The following is a 20,866-nucleotide window of genomic DNA, read 5'->3' as shown; positions in this document are numbered from 1 at the left end:
GCTTACTTGGGAGTGTCCCCATTAGGTTCTATGGCAGTTGGGCAAGGTAGCATGACGTCAGGGATCAAAGTGCACTGGCATTATGCTATCTAGGAGACGTTGGCCAAGCGTCTCAATGCGCTCGCTTGCCCGCAAGGAGTTCATAATTCGAAGGACCACTCAGCAGTGTTCAATTGGACATTAATGCATTCTCATTCACAACTTATAAGAAGTAACATAGAGTGTGGGTGTAGGCCAGTTGGTGATTCATGCCTTTGGGTAGTTACTGCAAGCAAAACACGAGACTTGAAGAAAGGGACAACTTCCCAAAATCATAAGAAGTGCTTAGGTGTTGTCATATTTTTACAAGAACAACTGTTGAGGCATGTTTCAGTAAAACAGAATAGCTCTGCTATGACTGGCGATGTGTTTGTCATGTTTGCTGCAACATGTGTGTCCCTTGTATGCACGGTACTTCGAAGTTTTTACTTCCGGCTTTGTTAAAAGGACACCAAAAGAAAAACAATAAATCAGTTTAGACTGAAAGTATTCTTTCAAAACTCTATTTTTCTTTCTGTGGTTACAAGTTGATTACTAGAAGAGAAAGCGAAGGCGAAACTTTATTTTTCAAATTATATTTCGGAATCTCTTTGCTGTTATGTCAGTGTGACATCATGCATTTCAATGCATAATTTCGTATTTAGGCCATAGTGGCTCCTCCAAACTTGCTAAGTACAGTTCTGAACTATATTAGAATACAATATAGTCCATTATAACTGTTAAAAATTAACTAGGCCCCAACAGAAGCTGTGAAAATCCATCGCGACCTGGTGTGAGAACTTGAAAATGGCATCACCACCCATATTTTATGTTCACATCTTTTCTGACTTATCAAGCCTCTTGTCTTGGTAAGAGTGGTGTTCTTCTAAAAGTCTACTTTACTAATTGTACAGCTAAAACAATTTTGCGCAATAGCATCTCTTTAAAATAGGCACTGGAGTTTCTGTCTCTACAACAACCATTTACAGTACTTCACGTGTTTTGTTTTGCAGGAGAATGCACACATATATGTGTCGGAGGCCCTGATTGCTGCATTTGAGCAGATGCGATGCAGTCGAGCAGTGAGGGTGGCCGAGGACGACGACCAGGACGACAGCGATGAGGAGATTGCTTGCTTGCGGCAGCGGATACGAATTCGCCGGAAAGAGCGCCTCCGTGAGGTGGATGTTGCATTTGCTGTTAAACAGTTCCCTGGCAGTGGCCAGGGTCACTTTTCTTTTTTATTTTTGGTCTTGACACTTCCTCTGAAATTTCACACAGGAACAAGAAGGTGCCACTGAAAGTGTTAGGAAAGGTATGACAATTGTTGGCATGTCCATTATGAATGGTAAAGCAGTGCAAAAGATTTGAACAGGAAGAGAGACATAAGCCATGATGCTACCTCTAATGTTAAATGTAATTTCGTTAATTGAAAGAGTAAGGTTATTTTTATTTACTTGTTTATTTACAAACATACTGCAGTCTATTTAAAGACCTAGAAGGTGTTACAAACAACTCTAGCATGTTGAAGCATTGATAAAAAAAGAAATGCGTCTTATGCAATGTGAGAAATGGTGTTACACTTTGAGAAAAAGAAAAGGATAACAAATGGTAGGCACTTCAGAATGTAAAAACGGGCATGCACTTGACAACTAATGTGCTCCCAAAAGTATACAGTTAAACATCGATATAAAGAACTTCAATAAAACAAAATTCTCTATATAATGAAGTATTGAACTTTTCATAACCTCTTGTTCATAGAATACCATGTATTTAGAACCTCAATATAACTAGCTGTTTGTATACGATTTCAATACAACAAAATTTCACTGCTACCGCAAAGGAATGCCGAGATAATAAATTCAAACTTCCACAGACGCACGTCATCAGATGATTGAATTACAAGCGGCTGCTTGCAAACGCACCTCTCAAATCGTGTGCCGCGCGACAAGAGTGACCACCAAAGATGAGCCGCACCATGTTCTGTATAAAGTCCAAGTGTGATAAGGCTCTATCGTGCCCAGCGCACTGTGTTCTTTAGGTGTGAGTGAAAGTGTGCGAGGGATAGACAAGAAAGATGGTGGCTTCACGAGTGCTGCCTTCCCGCGCGAGCATAGGGAAAGAGGGGGAGGGGAGCAAACTCACGGTAAGGCGATCAAGCACTCGCAAAAAGGTGTAGTGGCGAGGGAAATGGTGCGCGTCTCAGCTGGGGCTGCGCATGGCTGTAAGCGTGGCTGAGTGCATATGCAGCTGCGCACCATGCTTTAGAGGTAAAGTTCCGCATGTGCAAAGAGTGGGCGTGCTGAGACGGCGTGGCATCATACAAGCTGTCTTCTTGCACGTTTAGCATTGGATGTTGCGTAATCTCGAGTTTCGGTGACCCGTTGGAGCGAGAGGCAGACGAATCAGTCGCTCTCCGTTGCCGGCGCTTTTCATGATAGCGTCGTCCCAGCGTGGGTGACGCTATCAGCCATGGTCTTGGTGGTCTTAATGGCATTTAGTCTCGGTGGCATTTCTAGTTCTGCCATGGCAGCACACTAAATTTTGCACCGTTCGTAAGACACTCTTATAACACTCCAGAGTGCTTCCATATGTAATTTATTGACGAGGTGGCACATAACCCGCTCACCTTTAACAGGTCTCTGATAAAAATGGCCCCAGATACACGACCATTCTTTCAGATGGTGACACCTGCACCTTCCATGCTTTACAAAAAGCAGATATATGTAGCTTCACCAAAATCCAAAAAGTGGATTGTGTGAACCACGTTAAGAGAGCATGGGAACTTCCTTGGGCAATTTGTTTGCAAGGCACATGGAAGGTGGCTCTGAAACACTCGGAGGAAGGGGAAGGCTTGCTGGTGACCTCATAACAAAATTGAGCTCGTATTATGACTAAGCCCCCAAATCTCACAAGAGAGATGCTGAGGCCATGCAAAGGGCTGTGATGGCAACATATAATCATGTAACTTCAAATGACAATGTGTCAAATCACAGCCTGTGCTCGGCAGGCCCAGATTCTTGGTGCCGCCAAAATGTAGCAGCAGCATAGGGGGAACCTGCTCCAAGGCACCATTTTAATTTGCCACCCCATGTGTCCAAAGCTCTGCTATCGATTTATGAGTGCCTGTTGTAAAGAAAGCTATTAGAAAGCTGCCAATGGGGTAAATCCCAAAACACTAATGAAAACCTTCGTTCACTTATCTGGGCACCGGCATCTAACGAACACCATGCTTCACTGTTTACAGTTGAAGCTGCTGTTGCCGAGGCAGTGATGAAGTTCAACTGTGGCAATTTGAAAACCTTGTTAGGTATCCTGGAGGAGCTCAATCTGAACCCCAGCCTCCCAAGCACCAGACGGATGACTAAGGAAGACAGGCACTGAGTGGCCGAGTCTATTTGCAAGTGTGTTTCAAACGAGTATGTCCAGCAGGCACTAAAGAAGTGCTACTACAATGCTAAGCACCAGTCAGATTATATTCCTAGTGGCTATTAGCACCTGCATTGCAAAATATGCAAATTCTACTTATTTTTTAAATAAGCTGTGTGCTATTTCTTCTTGCATTCTTTATCAAAATGTAAATTTATGACATAAAATTTGTAACAGCGCAAACACATGCAACTACAAAGTAACAAGGACGAGACACATCAAAGTAACAAAGACGAGCACTGTGGTTGGTTACTTTGGGGTTGCATGTGTTTGCGCTGTTACAATTTTTATGTCAAGTATGCACCAACTCGCCCAGAAAGATGTTTTAATGAAGTAAATTTATGACTCTATTCGATTTTGAAGCCTAGATATCTCGGCACCTAGGGCAGGTACAATAATAATTCTCTTTGTAATGGAAACCTAAATGTGTAGAGAATCCAAGTATGGGAGCAGATTGTAAATAATTAACTTTGTAATGAATCATTAAAATTATAACTGCTTGGCAGGAGCTTTTTGAAGTGTAAAGTTTATTCTGCTGTAAAGTAAATAGTACAAATGGCCGAATAAAAAGAAGTGTTTGTAATACTTCAAGCTCTAGTCATTAGTTTATTTAGCCATATCTTAAATATCATATTCAATTAAACACTTTTCTTCCTATTGTGCCCTTAAACAATGGAGGGCAAGCTTTAGTTATCTCAGGAACAAAATACCTTACAGGAAAAGCAATGAAATATTTGAAGTCAGCGAGAAAAACTGTACTAACATGTGTAGTTGCATTAATATTGATGCAGAAATAGAAGCAAAATGTCTAAAATGAGTCTCTGCCCTTAACTTCACCAACACATTACTGCACACCTGCCATGCCTACCTACACCTGGCCATTTCTGTCACCAAACATAAAGAAATTGCCTCATTTATGCCACAGAAGATGCCAGGCGAATCATGTCACGCATGGAAAGTAAGACATCATGCGACAATTTAATCAAATTTTGTCACGGCGACACTGTCTTGGCTGTTGGCCTTATCAGCGCTGCTTCGCCATGTGCTGGTGACAAAAGTATCAGTTTGGTCGCCGAGAAACAGCATCGCCAAGGAAAGCGATACAAGGGACAATCTGAATGGCACCACTGCCGTATCACTGAGGGGATGTTGTCATGGGCTGGGACAGACACATCTGCAGTGATGGTGACATTGTCCAGGTGGCCAAACTTTGGTAAAATCCTTCTCCTTTGAGCACTTCAAATGCTCGGCAGTATTTTCTCAAATCAGATGGAGTACTAAGGTCCTCTTTCATTATAAGAAAATTATACACATCTCTGGCAGTTCCTTTAGGAGACACCCTTCTTTGTTTTTGTTTGACATGGTGGCACTCATGATTCTGCAGTTTCGAAACAGCCTCTATGTAAGTTGTACAAGTTTCGCAAAGTAAGTGAGCTCTACAGAAAAGCATGTGCTCAGCCTTATTAATGCGACAGCGTTAAGGAGCTCGTGTTGCAGAAAAGCCGGTGTCGTCGGCGTCGGTGGTGTTGGCCGTGAGTGAAGAAATGGCGGAAGGCTATTCATAAATAAAAACAACTTGCAAGATGGGCTGGGTGGGAATCGAACCAGGGTCTCTGGAGTGTGAGATGGAGATGCTACCACTCAGCCATCAGTTCGATGGTCCAAAGTGGGACAAAAGCGCCTCTAGTGAATGCGGTGTTGCCTTAGAAACGTGCCGTAGAAAGTTATACTGTGGTGTATATTGGTAATTATAAGCATGTAAATTACAGAAGTCGCAGTTAAATGCGCAGCGAAGTACGTTTCCACTACATTTATCCTGCGCTTGGCGCACACACAGAGCCATGTTGCTGCAAACACAGAAGACCCCCTCCTCGCAATGTACGGCGCTGCCCCGACAGGTGGCGCGCCACTCGCCTGCTTCTCCCCTTCATCTTCTTTGAGTGCATTGGGGCCATGCGAGGGCTGGTGCAAGGATGCCCCAATACCCTTGCGTTTAATAATTTTTCTCGCTCTCTCCCCTTCCAACTTCCAGTGTGTGTCACTCAAACCCTTGTGTTTAGGCGACGCAGCTCCTCTTTCCGCTCACAGTGCGATTCCTAGGTGCAGCGTCCAATGCCGGACGCCTCTGACGTAATCGCAGCATGGTAGCGCATCTGCTGGGAAAGCGTCCCCTGCAATGTGTGCCGTGCTGCTGGCAAGGAGTCATGCGCCTGTGTGGTGCTCCCAAGCGAGATAGAGGACTATCCCATCAAGGCGTCAGCCCCATGATTGCGTCCGACTTCATGGCGCGTCGTGGCCCGGCTGTCTGTGTCGATCACAACGTTTGGCTCGCGTAGATTGTTTCTCCCTCCGAGACATCAAGTTCTTTGGTTTGTTCTGCTTGCTCAGGCGCACGTTTCGTCTTTGCGTGACTCAAGAGCATGCCGAGCGAATGAGTGGGAGGTGTGAATGGGGTGTGATAACGCTATCGTGTTCCACTCTTGAAGGCAAAGCTTAAACGTCCTCCAAGTTATTTTTCTTAGAGATCGGGTCCCTGAAGCACTTTGTGAATTCTTTAACAAAGTTCTCCTAGTTTGTCAGCATCTTCTCATGGTTCTCAAGCTGAAGAGGCGTGGTTCCATTGAGAAAAAGAAAACATGTTCGCGAGCTGCTTTGCAGTACTCCTGTAGTTGTGGTGACTCAATCTTTGGTAGTGCTTCAGCTAGTGTTTACCTTCCTCGAAAAGGAGAGTGGTTTTTCTAACTACAGTGTCTGGTGGCCAGCCTGCCCCGCATGATGACTGTCTGGCGAGGTTGTCATTTCGTTCTCCAGAATTGTCCGTGTTTCCTGCTTGTGGTGGTAAGCCACTGAAGCATTTACTTCATCATAAAAGAGCTAGGTTGTCCAGGTGAACTTACCCAGCACCTTCACCAAAGATGCTGTGAAGGTATGGGTTTATTTTCACAATGAAATGAGGAAGCGACAGGGAAGGACCAGCAGGCACGGAATACAGCCGAGTTCAAGCATCTCTCGCTACTTCTTCCTCTGGCTCTGCCACACAGAGCCAGAGTGGTTGAAGTGGTTGAAGTTAATGCAGTTGCTCAACCTGTTGGCGTTAAACTGCGAAAGTTTTCTAGGTATACTTTATGGTGGTGCGAAATACATTTCACAGAAAAGGGGACAGAAAAAAGAGGTCAGTGAAGTGCCAATTTGATGCTTCACTGTCCTCTGTTTTTCTGTCCCCTTTTTCACTAAATGTATTTCAGGCCATAATCAAGTATAGCTAAGAGGTCTAAGCACCAACTTGCCCAAGAATAAGTCTTCTTAGAACCCAAAAGTTTGTCAGTGTTGGTAGAACAGCCGTTTTATTTTCTGGTTGCAGAAGGCCCTCATTGAACGGCGGCTGAGTGAGGATGGCAAGCACAACCCTGGGTGGTGCTGCGTGGACATCGCAGTGAACACAGTAGCCACCACGAACACATCGCCCCTGAGCTCAGCCTACTCATCGCCCTGCTTCCAAGGTGTGAGACAGTGTCCTTGTATTTCTTCTTCACGTGCACCAAACTCGCCCAACTCTGCAGGTTTACTTGCACCTCATCTCATATGTGTAAATGACAGCAAAGTTTTGCACTTTGGACAAGCTGCTTCGAGAACCTCCTGCAAAGGAGCTTCTGCAATGTAAACCATTTTATTTTATTTATTTCAGTACCGTAAGGGCCCTGTTGGGCATTACAAGTGAATGCATGCAAGGGATTTAAAACATGAGTAACTTGAGACAAAAAGAAACACATTAGGTTATAAGCAGGATGTCGAACCAAAAAGTATACCAGTTTGGTTCCAAGTCAACATGCTGCAATTTTCTTATATTTATCAATATTATTTATCAATACTGCAATCCCCATTGGGGATTTTAGCAGGGTGGGAAACAATACATATGTAAGAATACTATAGTATAGGCAACGAAAACAATACAAGTCAGGTTAACGGAGCTTAAACATAGCAGTGGCACAGCAAGAAAACAAATTGTTACTCAATACTTGAAACAAACGCCGAAAGGGATGATTTTAAAACTTGGTCATTGGTTAGATGATTCCATTCAACGATTGTTCGAGGAAAGAAGGAATACTTAAAACAATTATTACGTGTACTAAATGGGGTTATTGTTCGGCTATGTCGCTGTCTAGTAGCATAACCAGATGAAAAAGTAATTATTCCCGTGAGATCTGTCTTATAATGACCGTTAATAAGTTGAAAAAGAAATTTTAGTCGTGATACACGATTTCTTTGCATTAATGGTGGCAGGTTTGCTTTTGTTAAGAGGTATGTCACTGAAGTGCGTCCGAAGTTGTTATAAATGAAACGAGCTGCTTTTCTTTGCACCATTTCTATCTTGTTAGTGCCAGTTTTAGTAAAAGGGTCCCAAATTACACATGCATAGTCTAGCATCGGTAAAACTACAGCTTTATATGCGAGTAGGCGTACAGTGGGAGTAGAAAGTTTCAAAGCCCTTCTTAAAAAATAAAGCTTGCGGTTAGCATTAGATACTACATATTCAAGGTGCTTAGCCCAAGTGAGGTCATTTGTGATCCAGAGTCCTAGATACTTATAATGTGTTACTTCGGAAATATTTATGTTAGTAATACCATATGGAAACGTTAGTTTATGTTTCTTATGTGAGATGGACATAAAAACTGTTTTCTCGAAATTAATTGACATTTGCCAGGCAGCGCACCAGTCGACAATTTGTCGAAAAGCATCATTCAGCAACTCCTGGTCAGTAACATTGTCTATCTCCGAGTACAATACACAGTCATCTGCATAAAGCTTAGCCATAACAGGAATACCATGCAGCATATCATTAATGAACAAAAGGAACAAGAGAGGTCCAAGGACCGAGCCCTGCGGAACACCAGAGCCTACCGGAAGTCGTTCAGAAGCATGATTATTAAAAACAACAAATTGTTCTCTGCTATCAAGGTATGCTGTAAGCCAATTAATTAGTCTGGAGTTTTTCAGTATCTTGCTCAATTTGTAAAGTAGTTTTTTGTGAGAGACCCTGTCGAAAGCCTTCGAAAAGTCCATGAAAATAGCATCTATTTGTTTCCCATTGTTAATTGCTTTCGCAAAGTCGTGCACTGTTAAAACTAGTTGAGTAATTGTAGAGTAGCCTTTTCTGAATCCGTGTTGATGCTTTGTTAGTACATTATTGTTTTCCAAGAATTCTGAGATATGATTATGGATTATGTGTTCCAAAAGTTTACATACTGTAGATGTTAAAGAAATTGGACGGTAGTTTTGAATGCAGTGCTTTTTTCCTGTTTTATGTATTGGCTTCACTCTGGCTGTCCTCCAGTCACTCGGTACTTGTCCCTCGCACAATGACCTTGTGAACAGAATGTGCAAGTACTTTGATGTCCATTCTGCATACCGTTTTAAAAATGTGTTTGGAATGTTGTCCGGGCCAGAAGATTTTTTAGTGTTCAATTGTAAAAGCATGTTGAGTATACCTGGTTCGCTTATTTGAACATCGGGTATAGGCGGCACACACATTTCGAAAGGTGGTATTACATCATTATCATTTGTATAGACGGACTTAAAGTGTTTGTTAAACGCATTTGCTATTTCTTTGCTTTCGTGAACTGCCTTACCATCAACATGAAATAAATCACATTCCTGGGAGGTCGGAGAAATAGAACGCCAAAATTTCTCTGGAGCCGTGGTTATGAAACTTGGTAGCGATTCACCATAGTAGCGTTGTTTATCGGCGTACACTTGACTTTTGAGCTGAGAAGAAATGTCGTCGATCTTTTGTTTTACAGACTGCTTGTTTTCGATTTTAAATTGTTTCTTTACACGTTTCAGTTTCCTTTGGAGCCTCAATGTCTCGCGGGAGATCCAGGGATTATTGCGATTTTTCTTTTTAGTCGACAACGGCACAAAGCGATCAATGCACTCTTTAACTATTTTTTTAAACCTGCACCACAACGACACTACGTCTTCCATACTACTTGAAAAGTCGTCAAAATTTAGCGAAAGTACATCGATAATTGATACATCATCGGCTCGAGAGAAATTTCGGTAAGATGAACATTCAGATTTTTTATCTAACACGGTGTCTTTAACGATGAGTAGTACAGCCTCGTGATCCGATATGCCAGGTACTATCTCACAATTCGTTTTGGCACTAATGGATCCGCTGACAAAAAAAAGGTCAAGCATTGACTGAGAACTGCCTTGAATTCGTGTGTTTTGTTCCAAAATTTGAAATAAGTCAAAAGAAAAAGCAATGTCCAGCATAGCTTCCCCTAGAGGGTCATGCTTTTTAAGTGAGAATGTTTGCCAGTCGACATTAGGCAAATTAAAATCTCCTGCTAATATAATACGATTACCGGGTTTTACATTCGCATACAAAAATTCCCTAAGCTCGTCAAATACGGCAATGGTAGAATTAGGGGATCGGTATATTGCTGCAATAACATATTTAACATTTGCATGGTAAGCTGTACAAAAAATACACTCTACATTGGGTATTCCAGGCATTAAAAAAATTCGCAAGGATGATTTAAAAAGTATGCAAACACCCCCACCTCTACCATCACGGTCTTTTCGATACGAACTGTAGCCAGTGGGAACGAACTCACTGTCAAAGATGGTGTCATTAAGCCAAGTCTCAGTCAAGACCACTACATCTGGGTTGTGCAAGACCAGAAGAGCCTCCAACTGAGTGATCTTGTTGAGTATACTCCTACAATTGACATTTAATACTTTCAGGGTTCGAGATGTCTTAGTCAAAAGTCAGTTCGAATTCTTTTTAAGCCTGTAGCGAGAACCCTTTGATTCGTCCCAACCAAATAAGACGTTATCAATGCTTAGTTTGTCGAAAATTAGTTTTACCTTGGCTCCGTCTGCTTTCTCTTTCTCGCAACTTTTCCACAGTTGTTTACGTGTCTCCCGAACTCGCTTTGAATAGTCCTCGGCTATCGATATACCTGAGCCTTTAAGCTTATGGCATGATCGTAATATTGACATTTTTTCACGAAAGTCGAGAAGTTTCAGAATAACTGGTCGCACTCGGCCTGCTTGCTTTTTCCCCAGTCTATGGCATCGTTCGACGCCACTCACCGTTAAACCAATTTTTTTCTGAAAAACATCATGGGTTAATTTCATTTCCAGTTCCTGACCAGACTCCATGCTATCTTCCTCTATACCATAAATGATCAGGTTATTTCTTCTGCCTCTGTTTTCCAAGTCGTCCATCTGGTTACTAACTGAAGTAAGCTGCCCCTGAAGTTCTGATATTGCGGCTTCCATATCTTGTACCTTCGTGGCTAAGACCTTCAGGCTGGATAACTGCCTCTCAATACCATCAATCCGCTTAGTTAAAGAGGAAAGTTTGTCCTGTATCTCATTCTGGGATACCTGCAGGCATTCCATAGTTGAATTCATCTTGGTCTGGCCAGATAGTATTTCCACTAGCATCTCTTTTTCTGTCGGACCGGGATTTGATTCAATATCGCCGCAAGACAACAGATCTTTCGATAATGAAAAAACAGAAGACAAAAAGCTCTGAACACCCAGTGGGCAGGGCAGCAGCACTAAAAAACGGTCGTCACTTCGGTAACAATGTTCGCATTTAAAATCACTAACCTGCAGCGCAAAGCAAAAAGGATTGCTCAGCATGTCGCCGTGTCTGCTGCTGCCGTGCCCACTGGCGAAGAACGGCTCCGGCGGTACTCTTATAGTCGTTGGAAGTGCCATGTGACATGACGTCACCGATGTCGTCAGAGGTATAGTCGCTGATAGCCTTGGATGATTCGGTCCTGAGATGGCACCGTCGTAGAGCAGTGTCACTGATACAGCATGAAATTCTTGAAAATGGTCGCCACGTGTCATTTGATGAAAATCATGCGGCACCAGCAGAGCTCCGAGAAAAACCTGCAGCGCAAAGCAAAAAGGATTGCTCAGCATGTCGCCGTGTCTGCTGCTGCCGTGCCCACTGGCGAAGAACGGCTCCGGCGGTACTCTTATAGTCGTTGGAAGTGCCATGTGACATGACGTCACCGATGTCGTCAGAGGTATAGTCGCTGATAGCCTTGGATGATTCGGTCCTGAGATGGCACCGTCGTAGAGCAGTGTCACTGATACAGCATGAAATTCTTGAAAATGGTCGCCACGTGTCATTTGATGAAAATCATGCGGCACCAGCAGAGCTCCGAGAAAAACCTGCAGCGCAAAGCAAAAAGGATTGCTCAGCATGTCGCCGTGTCTGCTGCTGCCGTGCCCACTTGTCAAAATGAAAAAAATTCAGGTAGGCTGTATCAGAGACGCAACTTCAGTGGGGTACATGAAACGTCCCAGGTCGCACACTAGCATTTATTTGCCCAACGCAGCATATGGGTAAAGTGCAGCCCAAATCAATGCTGGCTCAGAGTTAGAGGGAGGGTTGGGTGAACATCATGCCAGTGCAGCAGCTAGCATAGGGCCATTGCTCGGCCATGTCATTACCATTATCAGTGTCAGCTTTGCGTCAATGCCCGCTGTATGACATACTGTAAATATGTATGGCTTGTGAGTATGCATCCATTATTACCGTGAGTTTTTTGCCAGCGGCATTTGTGATAGCAGTTGTCTCCAATATTGTCTACATCAATTAGTAGCTAAGAAAACATGGTAGAAATATATGAGTACTGGAAGCAAAAGTCCTACACGCATGCAAATGATAACTGAAAAGAATACTGAAAGACATTTTAAAACAGTTCATTTACGAATAAATAAGTCCCAAACAGGCATTTTCTATGGAGCTAGGTGGGTGACGGTTGGCTAGACAGAGCCCCTAGGATAGTAATTGGGCAAAGGACTAAGGACGGTGGGCTGGCCAGTTCTTTGAGGGCAGGGAGCTGATAATCAGAGGGCAAGTCAATGCCCTAGTCAGTGCCCTAATGACGATGAGCTGGTCACGGCAGGGATTTGTTTCCACCTCATGCAGTGGCTTCTCTCTTATTAGGAGGAGATGCTTATGCTGGAAAATAAACAAACATTATCAAAGATGTGAGCATGAAAAATATATCTGGCAATGTTTTCTTCTTGAGAAATCTCTATATACTGCAAGAATAAAACTTTGAGAATAAAACTTTGGCAGCAGTGGCGGTGGAGCCGACATATTTACTTACGTTGATTGTCCTACACACAGGTTTTTGCCTGCCTCGAGCCGCAACGACGTCGACTGCCACTTGGGGACTTCACGGCTGCGTCTGCGCGGGATTGTTCCCGTTTTGCCACATCATACCTTCTTCGGTGGGGTGGCATACGCGCTTACAGCTGACGTAGCTTTCCGAGTGGAATCAGCGCCCCCTGACCTTCAATTGGCACTGCCCCTGGCTATAAAGGACCTGCATCGTCTACCTGACCGGCACTTTGGCAGCAGTGGCGGCGGAGCCGACATATTTACTTACGTTGATTGTCCTACACACAGGTTTTTGCCTGCCTCGAGCCGCAACGACGTCGACTGCCACTTGGGGACTTCACGGCTGCGTCTGCGCGGGATTGTTCCCGTTTTGCCACATCATACCTTCTTCGGTGGGGTGGCATACGCGCTTACAGCTGACGTAGCTTTCCGAGTGGAATCAGCGCCCCCTGACCTTCAATTGGCACTGCCCCTGGCTATAAAGGACCTGCATCGTCTACCTGACCGGCACTTTGGCAGCAGTGGCAGCGGAGCCGACATATTTACTTACGTTGATTGTCCTACACACAGGTTTGTGCACAATCTTTTATGTTTCCTTTTCTTACTTACTCCGTCACTGCTGCCAAACGTGAAGTGTAAATGTCCGGTACTAGGGTGATGCCTGAACTAACCAGGTTCCTAAACAAGACATGCGTGATATGCGAAGCGCTATTGAAAAAGAACTCTGAAAGGAATTCAAAGATATGAAACATTCCATTGATTTCTTCAGCACCCAGTTTGACGCAATGACGACACGGTGTGCTGCAATTGAAAAGGAAAACGCTTCCTTAAAAAAGGAAAACGCTGCTTTGACAGCCAAATGTCAGGAACTTGTAGGGCAAGTGTCTGGCCTTGAGGAGAGGGTGACAACCCAGGAACAATACTCTAGAAGCAGAAACGTTGAAATTAAAGGTGTGCCATTCACTGAAAATGAAAATCTTTTTGCAGTAGTAGCGAAGCTCGGCAGCCTGGTCAATGAGCCTATCTGTGACGCAGACATCGATGTTTGTCACCGTGTGCCGCGGAAAGACGGTAGCTGTCCGAATATTGTCGTTCAGTTTCGTTCGCGTTCAAAGCGTGATGGGCTCATTGAAAAGGCGCGAAAGAAGCGTATATCCGCCACTGAATTCGGTCAATCTGGTCATGCTTCTATTTTCGTAAATGAGCACCTGTGCCCAACACTAAAGAAGCTTCTTGGGCAAGTTGTTGCACGGAAGAAAGACAAACAGTGGAAGTACGCGTGGACTCGGGATGGTAGAATTTTCGCGCGGAAAACTGACACGTCACGGGCACTACGCATATCTGCAGTTCAAGACCTTGATAAAATGGAGTATGCACTTGCTAGTGTGCATCGGGCGTCGTCCTTACTGCAGCAGTTAAACATGGCTGAAAGACTGTTCACACCAACTGACGTTGGTAAAATATTTTCTAAGAGAAGTAAGTGCACGTCCTTTTTACATTTAAACACGCAATCTGCACGCAATAAGGACGATGATCTCAACGCATTGCTGTCTTCTTTTGGTTTTTTATTTGACATTGTCATGCTGTGCGAAACATGGTATCGCAACGAAGAAGTGTTGCAAATATCAGACTATGTCTCTCATTATCTGAATCGCTGCAATAAAAAAAGGCGGCGGTGTCCTGTTGCTTACAAGGACTAACTTGCATTGCGAATTGTTGAAAGACTTTACTCAAATTACTGCTGACTTTGAAATTTTGACTGTTCTTCATGGTCGCAGCATTTTTTCTGTGGTATATCGCCCACCGGGAGGGAATGTGGTTAATTTTCTTAAATACATCGACAACCTGCTATCCTGGGTTAACGATAACGACTACAGTTTAGTTTTGGGTGGTGATATTAATATTAACATGTTACACGATAGCCCACTTCGCAGAGACACATTGCGGGTACTTGAATCAAATGCTTGCATTAATACAATTACTGCTCCTACTCGTGTTCAAGGTGACAGCCAAAGTTTACTCGATGTTTTCATTACGAATTTTGACACAGAAAACATTGAATCGGGCGTAATCACTGCTCACGTCAGTGACCACTTGCCTATCTTTCTACTTATTAATTCACCTGCGTTGCCCTCGCGTCTTTCTAAAGATCAACACTTCACATTTCAGGATATTAACCCATTCACACTTGAGAAATTTCGCAACGAAATATTGCGCATAAACTGGCAAGACGTGTATAACGAAAAAGACTGTGACAAAGCGTACGAGTTGTTTTTATCATTCTTTCAGAGCGCTTACAGAAAGTCGTTTAAACGCAAAACAAAAAAAGCCAGAAAAGCAAGGAAACCTTGGATTACTGACAGTACGTTGAAATTGATCAAACAAAAAGATGCTCTTTTCAAGCAATTCCTAGGCACAAGGAATGCAACAGATTTAGCAGAGTTAAAAAAATTCCGGAATAAAGTTAATGGTACTCTAAGGGCAGCAAAAGCGCAATATTTCGAGAAATTATTTAATCAAGAAACGATAATGCGAACCGATATCACCTGGAAAAAACTAAACAGTTTACTTCGTGTAAACAATCAGCCAGAGAATGCAGAAGAGTTAGAAATAAATAATCAGCCGACATCAGGCACGGCATTGGCTGACGCTTTTAACAATCACTTTGTATCGCTGGTGAATAGTTCCTACGATCCTCGTTGCACAGAATACGTAAAACCAAAGGTCGTCGAAAGTGCATTCCTAAGCCCCACTAACACTCATGAAATCTACAGCACGTTTCTCAGCCTTCGAAATAGCAAAAGTTGCGATATTGATGATTTGCAGATTCGCCCATCTAAGCATGTTCTAGACCTAATCTGTCCTGTCTTAGAGCACGTGTACAATCTTTCATTGGCGAATGGCATATTTCCTCGGCGCATGCAAATAGCGAAGGTAACAGCACTTTTCAAATCTGGCGACAGAAACGACCTCTCAAATTATAGGCCGATATCGATCCTGTCTATTTTTTCTAAATGTCTTGAGAAATTGATTAATACCAGAGTAACCTCTTTTTGTAAAAAGCACAATGTAATTACGGATTGCCAGTATGGGTTTAGAAAAGGTTGTTCAACAGAAATAGCTTTACTGATGCAAAAAGAGATAATTTTACGAGGCTTTGAAGACAATTTACTTACTCTCGGTGTCTTTATTGATTTTTCGAAGGCTTTTGACACCCTTAATCACGACACTCTACTAACAAAACTTGACATTTATGGCTTTAGGGGAACTTTCCTGAACTTAATTAGAAGTTATTTGCAGTACAGGTATCAGACCGTTGTCGTAGGTGACAACTGTTCAAAAAATTTGCCTATATTCGCTGGAGTTCCTCAAGGAAGCATACTAGGACCACTATTGTTTAACCTGTATATAAATGACATAACTAATATCAATACCAACGCCCAATTTGTTATCTATGCCGACGACACTAGTTTGTTCATAACTTCTAAGGACGTGAAAGAATTACTATGTGTTGCTAATGATACACTAGCCCAAATAAACAAGTGGAGCTTATTCAACTCATTAACTATTAATACTACCAAAACAAAAGGCGTGCTTTTCCAGCCAAAAAACAAAAGGCACAGTATTGACGGACATCTAAAAATAGGCACATCTTTCATAGACATAGTACCATCGGTTAAAAGCTTAGGTGTCATATTCCAAGAGAATATGCTGTGGAATGACCATGTCAACATTATTGCTAACAAACTTGCACGTGTTGTTGGCATACTAATAAGATTACGCTTCCTTTTACCATTAAGAGTGAAGCTCCTACTTTATAATTCTCTTTTCTTATCTCATGTTAACTATTGTCACCTTGTATGGGGCAACACGACTAGCAGTAACATCAACATTCTATATTTATTGCAAAAGAAAGCCATCCATGCAATTTCAAACTCTTCATTCGATGCGCATACTGATCCTCTTTTTTGTCAATTAGATATAGCGCCGATAAAATCGGTCTACAATACAATTTTGCTGAAACGCTTTTTTACGGAAAGAAAAGGTAGCACTCATTTTCTTGTGCACTTGTCAAGGCTAACACTAAATACAAGCAGTTTCAGTACACGTCACAGAGAAACTTGGCATATTCCGCACTCAAGAACTAACTACGGGAATCAAATGCTGCGCCATGAACTACCATCTCTACTTAACTCTTTTCATTAATCACCCTACTTATTATCATTTCAATTGGGTGGCCAAACTTGCCACTCATATTGGCATTCACGTGAATGCTTAGTGTCTTTCTTTGTGTTTTGTTCTGATGTATACGTGTTCTAAGCTGTAATTGCACAGTGACCTATTTAGTTTTGTATTTCTGTGAATGTTACCCGTAAATGAAAAGGGATTCATAATGTCTGCATTTTGTTTTTTTTTCCTGTTCGTGTTTTTCGTAACTTGTATGACAATACTATATCTGCATTCATGTCAATTTTTTCGCCGCAGTGCGAAGTAACTTTGTATAAATAGTCCCATTTATCCACATATTGTTTATATTTTTTATTGTTCATCTTGTACTTGTGCACGCATTGCTACGTGATGCCAAAGAAACCAATAAGGGACACAGACCTAGTCAAGCCGATTTTATGGCTTTTTGTCTGTGCCCCTGCTATCTGTACGTTGTATAGATACAAATAAAGTTCAAAGTTCAAAGTTCAACAGCTAAGAGTGCAAAGGTGTGAAGCAATAAATTTTGCTGCAAGGGATTTGTGAGGCAATGCTTGTGAGACAATGCTTCTGAGGCAGTATAAAAACATGTCACATATTTATTAGAAGGTGCTGCAGAGTACATTTAAAACATAAACACGAAATTTACAGGATCCGTCAATCTTGTTTATGCCACAGTTTTACACCATACACCTAGTTGTCAGAATTAAAGGCCAACTGCAACAAAACTTTGAACAGCATAAAAAGTCGTTTCAATAGTGTAGATGAAAAGCAGTCTGCATGCAAAATGTTACATGTGAAATTCGAGTGGTTTTGTCAGAAAGATCTAGCAAGAATAGGCATTTTATACTGAAAAATAAAATAAAATAAATGCTTCCGCTTGCTGGAAATGATACTTGACCTAGAACAGTGAGAGGAAGTGCAGTTCCTCGGCATGACTTGCAATATCAGGCAGCATCCATGGCTTAATCAAAATATAAGTTGGCTGGAATTTATGTCATATTCAATAATAGTCATTTGCATGTGTCTTACGCTAAGGCATTATTGAAAGGCTGTTAAAAAAGATTAGGCAATTACTAGCCCTATAGCTCAGCTACGGTTACTTCCATAGAACACACATAGGGTCCATTGTTTCGAGGTTTTATATTTATTGAAATTTGGGAGGTAAAAAATGGGTGTTATATTTTTTAAATAAATATTGGGGAAAAATCAGGGATTTCGTTGTTTGGCAGCCCACTCTTTGGGATTTAGCTGGTAACTTTTACAGACGATTAGCACAAGAAATGGTCTCTGTTTGGACAAAGACATTCCACAGTCATGCTTCAAAAACAATTGCTGACGATTGCAAAATGCATCGTTTTGAAAATGTTTCATTTCTCATTGCATCAATTTGCTCAAGAAAAGAAGGTAGACTGTTATTCGTGGCATCTAGGCTTGAAGCACATAATATGGTAGAACTGTCTCGTATGCAGTGCAGCAGAAGCTGAAAGCACGCTGCGAGTTGAACTTGCCTCGTATCGCAGCTCTCATTCATGCTATGGATTTGACAGTGGTTGTCGCTTGTCGTGGGAGATAAAATTAAGACATTGGTTTATTCCACTGACCGCTGTTTTGTGTGAAAAACAAACTGCAACTGATGTTTGTGCCACTGCTGGCGGCAACACGCTCGAGCTGGGTGGCTGGTTCCCTACCGTTGTAGTGGCTGTGAATATTGCTGTTGTGTCGGTGCTTGTATGCTCTAGTGTGGAGAAACTGCGATATTTTGGCAACCAGCAACAGGAAAATAGCGGACAGCAGGGCGCCTTGCTGCATGGGTGAACGATTACTGTGTGTAAACCCGTTTATCTATTATGTACAGTAAAACCTCGTTAAACCGTACCCGCTTAAGCAGTAGTTTCGTTTTAAAAGTAAAGTCAAATCCCCGACTCGGCAGCCATTGAACATAATGTGTTTTGCACCCGCATAAACCGTACCAGCTTATTGCGTACGCATCGGTTAAAACATAGCGTTTCCACTTTTCGTCACGCAAACACGGTGGCTCGTCAACTCCATCGGGCGGCCCGGCAGAACAACAAGCCTCAGAGATCGGAACAATGGCCTCCAAATGCCCTGTGCGTTTGCGTGTGAAGCCACATCAACATCAACATCATTTCGACGCTGTGCCAGAGAGCGTTATGGTGTGGCGACACACTCCGCGCATGTTTCTGCGCACCCTCCGTCTTCTTATCATCTGGCCCGGCATAACACAGCTGCACGCTGGACTGCATGGTCGATAAAACATAGCGCCACCGCCACGTCACCCGAGGTATGCGTCACCGACGGTGGCTATAAAAACAGGCTGCCTGGCTGAGAAAGACTGCCTTCTACCTTCCGCTACTGTGACGAACGTAGTGTTGGTATGCCCGTCCGCTGCCATCGTTAGTCGAATAAAGAAGCGTTACGTTTTTATGTTGGGATTCGTCCTTAGGCAGACACGACATCCCACATCTGGTGACCCGGACAACGAACAACAACGCATCGCCATGGACGAACAAGACACCCTTCAACGACAGCTGGAACTTCTCAACAGACAGCTTCACACGCAGCAATAGGTGATCCAGAAGCAAGAGCAACAGCTTCAGGAACGGCACGAACAGCTCAATGGTTCCGTGCAGCAGCATCCTGCCGGCTCCGCCGAGGACGTCACAACCCCGGCAGATGGCATCCCGCACGCTGCCCCGCACGGCGTCTGGCGTATCGCTGTCAAGCTTCCGCCGTTTTGGGCTGACTCGCCCGAGGTATGGTTCGCCCAAGTCGAGGCCCAGTTCTCCCTCGCGCACATCACACAAGACTGGACCCGCTACGATTATGTCGTCGCCCACCTCAATGCCCGCTACGCCAGCGAGGTCCGGGATATCCTTGCCAACCCACCAACGGCCAACCTTTACGAACACCTCAAGACGGAACTCATTCGCTGCCTGTCACTCTCGGAAGACCAGAAGGTGGGACAACTTCAGTCCGCAGAACTTGCCGAGCGCAAGCCTTCGCAGCTCCTCCGCCGCATGCGTGCATGGAAGTCCAGGATTCCTTACTGCGAGCACTTTGGCTTCAACGACTTCCACCGCACGTCCAGGCAATTCTGCAGGCTCAGCTTACACTACCTCTCGACCAACTCGCCGGGATCGCTGATCGCGTCATCGAGGTCTCTTTGCCGCCGTTGTCGCCCACCGTCCAGGCTGTCGCCGCACCACTGAACACCATAGAGCTTACGCGGCGTATCGACGATATAAACCGACAGCTCAGCTCCATTCAACAACGCCTGGATCAACACTTGCTGACGCTCCACTCGCAAAGCCGTGGCCAGAACACTACCCCGTCGCAGCAACCTGGTGACGACGACCGGTGTTACTACCATAGACGCTTCGGGGACAGAGCACAGCAATGTCGACCACCCTGCTCCGCTAGAAATCAGGGAAACGCCAACGGCAGCTCGTAGCCACGGCTGCGAGCTTCCAACCTGGAGGCCATCGCATCTTCGTCACCGACCAAATTACAAAGCAGCGGTTCCTTGTCGACAGCGGTTCCGACATTTGCTGCTACCCGCGAGCCCACCTTCCAGGTCCCCGTCCTTCTACGTCTTTCGAGCTCAGCGCGGCAAACCGGTCCACTATCAAAACTTATGGCTCGCTCCACCTGCACGTCCAGCTTAAAAACCTACGCCGTGACCTTCATTGGAATTTTGTCATCGTCGACGTCACAGAGCCAATCATCGGCTCAGACTTTTTGGCGCACTACAACCTCCTCCCGGACTGCCGCCACGACCGTCTCATCGACGCGACAACGGGACATTCTACGCCAGGACAGCGAACGACTACCCACCAGCCAAGCATCAAAGTACTCAGCGTCGAACATAATTCACCGTACCACGTCATCCTTGCCAAATTTCCCAGTTTGACTCGCTCCAGCGGGTTGCCATGCGACGTGCAGCACACCACCTTGCACTACATCCGGACCACCCCAGGCCCCCCGATTTTCTGTCGCGCCCGTCGCCTTGCCCCGGATCGCATGCGC

The 20,866-nt window shown here is 43.9% G+C and overlaps 1 protein-coding gene across 4 annotated transcripts in view; it reads left to right on the top strand.

Annotated features, from left to right (window-relative positions):
* Rubicon (run domain Beclin-1-interacting and cysteine-rich domain-containing protein rubicon) overlaps positions 1 to 20,866 on the top strand; it is a 415,700-nt gene that overhangs the window by 110,654 nt on the left and 284,180 nt on the right. For 3 of the 4 annotated variants that reach the window (XM_075679515.1, XM_075679514.1, XM_075679513.1), the window contains exons 3-4: positions 1,032 to 1,199; positions 6,809 to 6,947. In XM_075679515.1, coding sequence (XP_075535630.1) covers positions 1,032 to 1,199; positions 6,809 to 6,947 — 307 coding nt within the window. Of the gene's footprint in view, positions 1 to 1,031; positions 1,200 to 1,299; positions 1,334 to 6,808; positions 6,948 to 20,866 lie in introns of all 4 variants that reach the window. The other variant, XM_075679516.1, reaches the window with a different exon arrangement.

The sequence above is a fragment of the Dermacentor variabilis genome, chromosome 2 (assembly GCF_050947875.1).
Source record: "Dermacentor variabilis isolate Ectoservices chromosome 2, ASM5094787v1, whole genome shotgun sequence".
Classification (NCBI taxonomy): domain Eukaryota; kingdom Metazoa; phylum Arthropoda; class Arachnida; order Ixodida; family Ixodidae; genus Dermacentor; species Dermacentor variabilis.
Note: the sequence above shows the minus strand (reverse complement) of the source record. Positions and strands in the feature narration are given on the sequence as shown.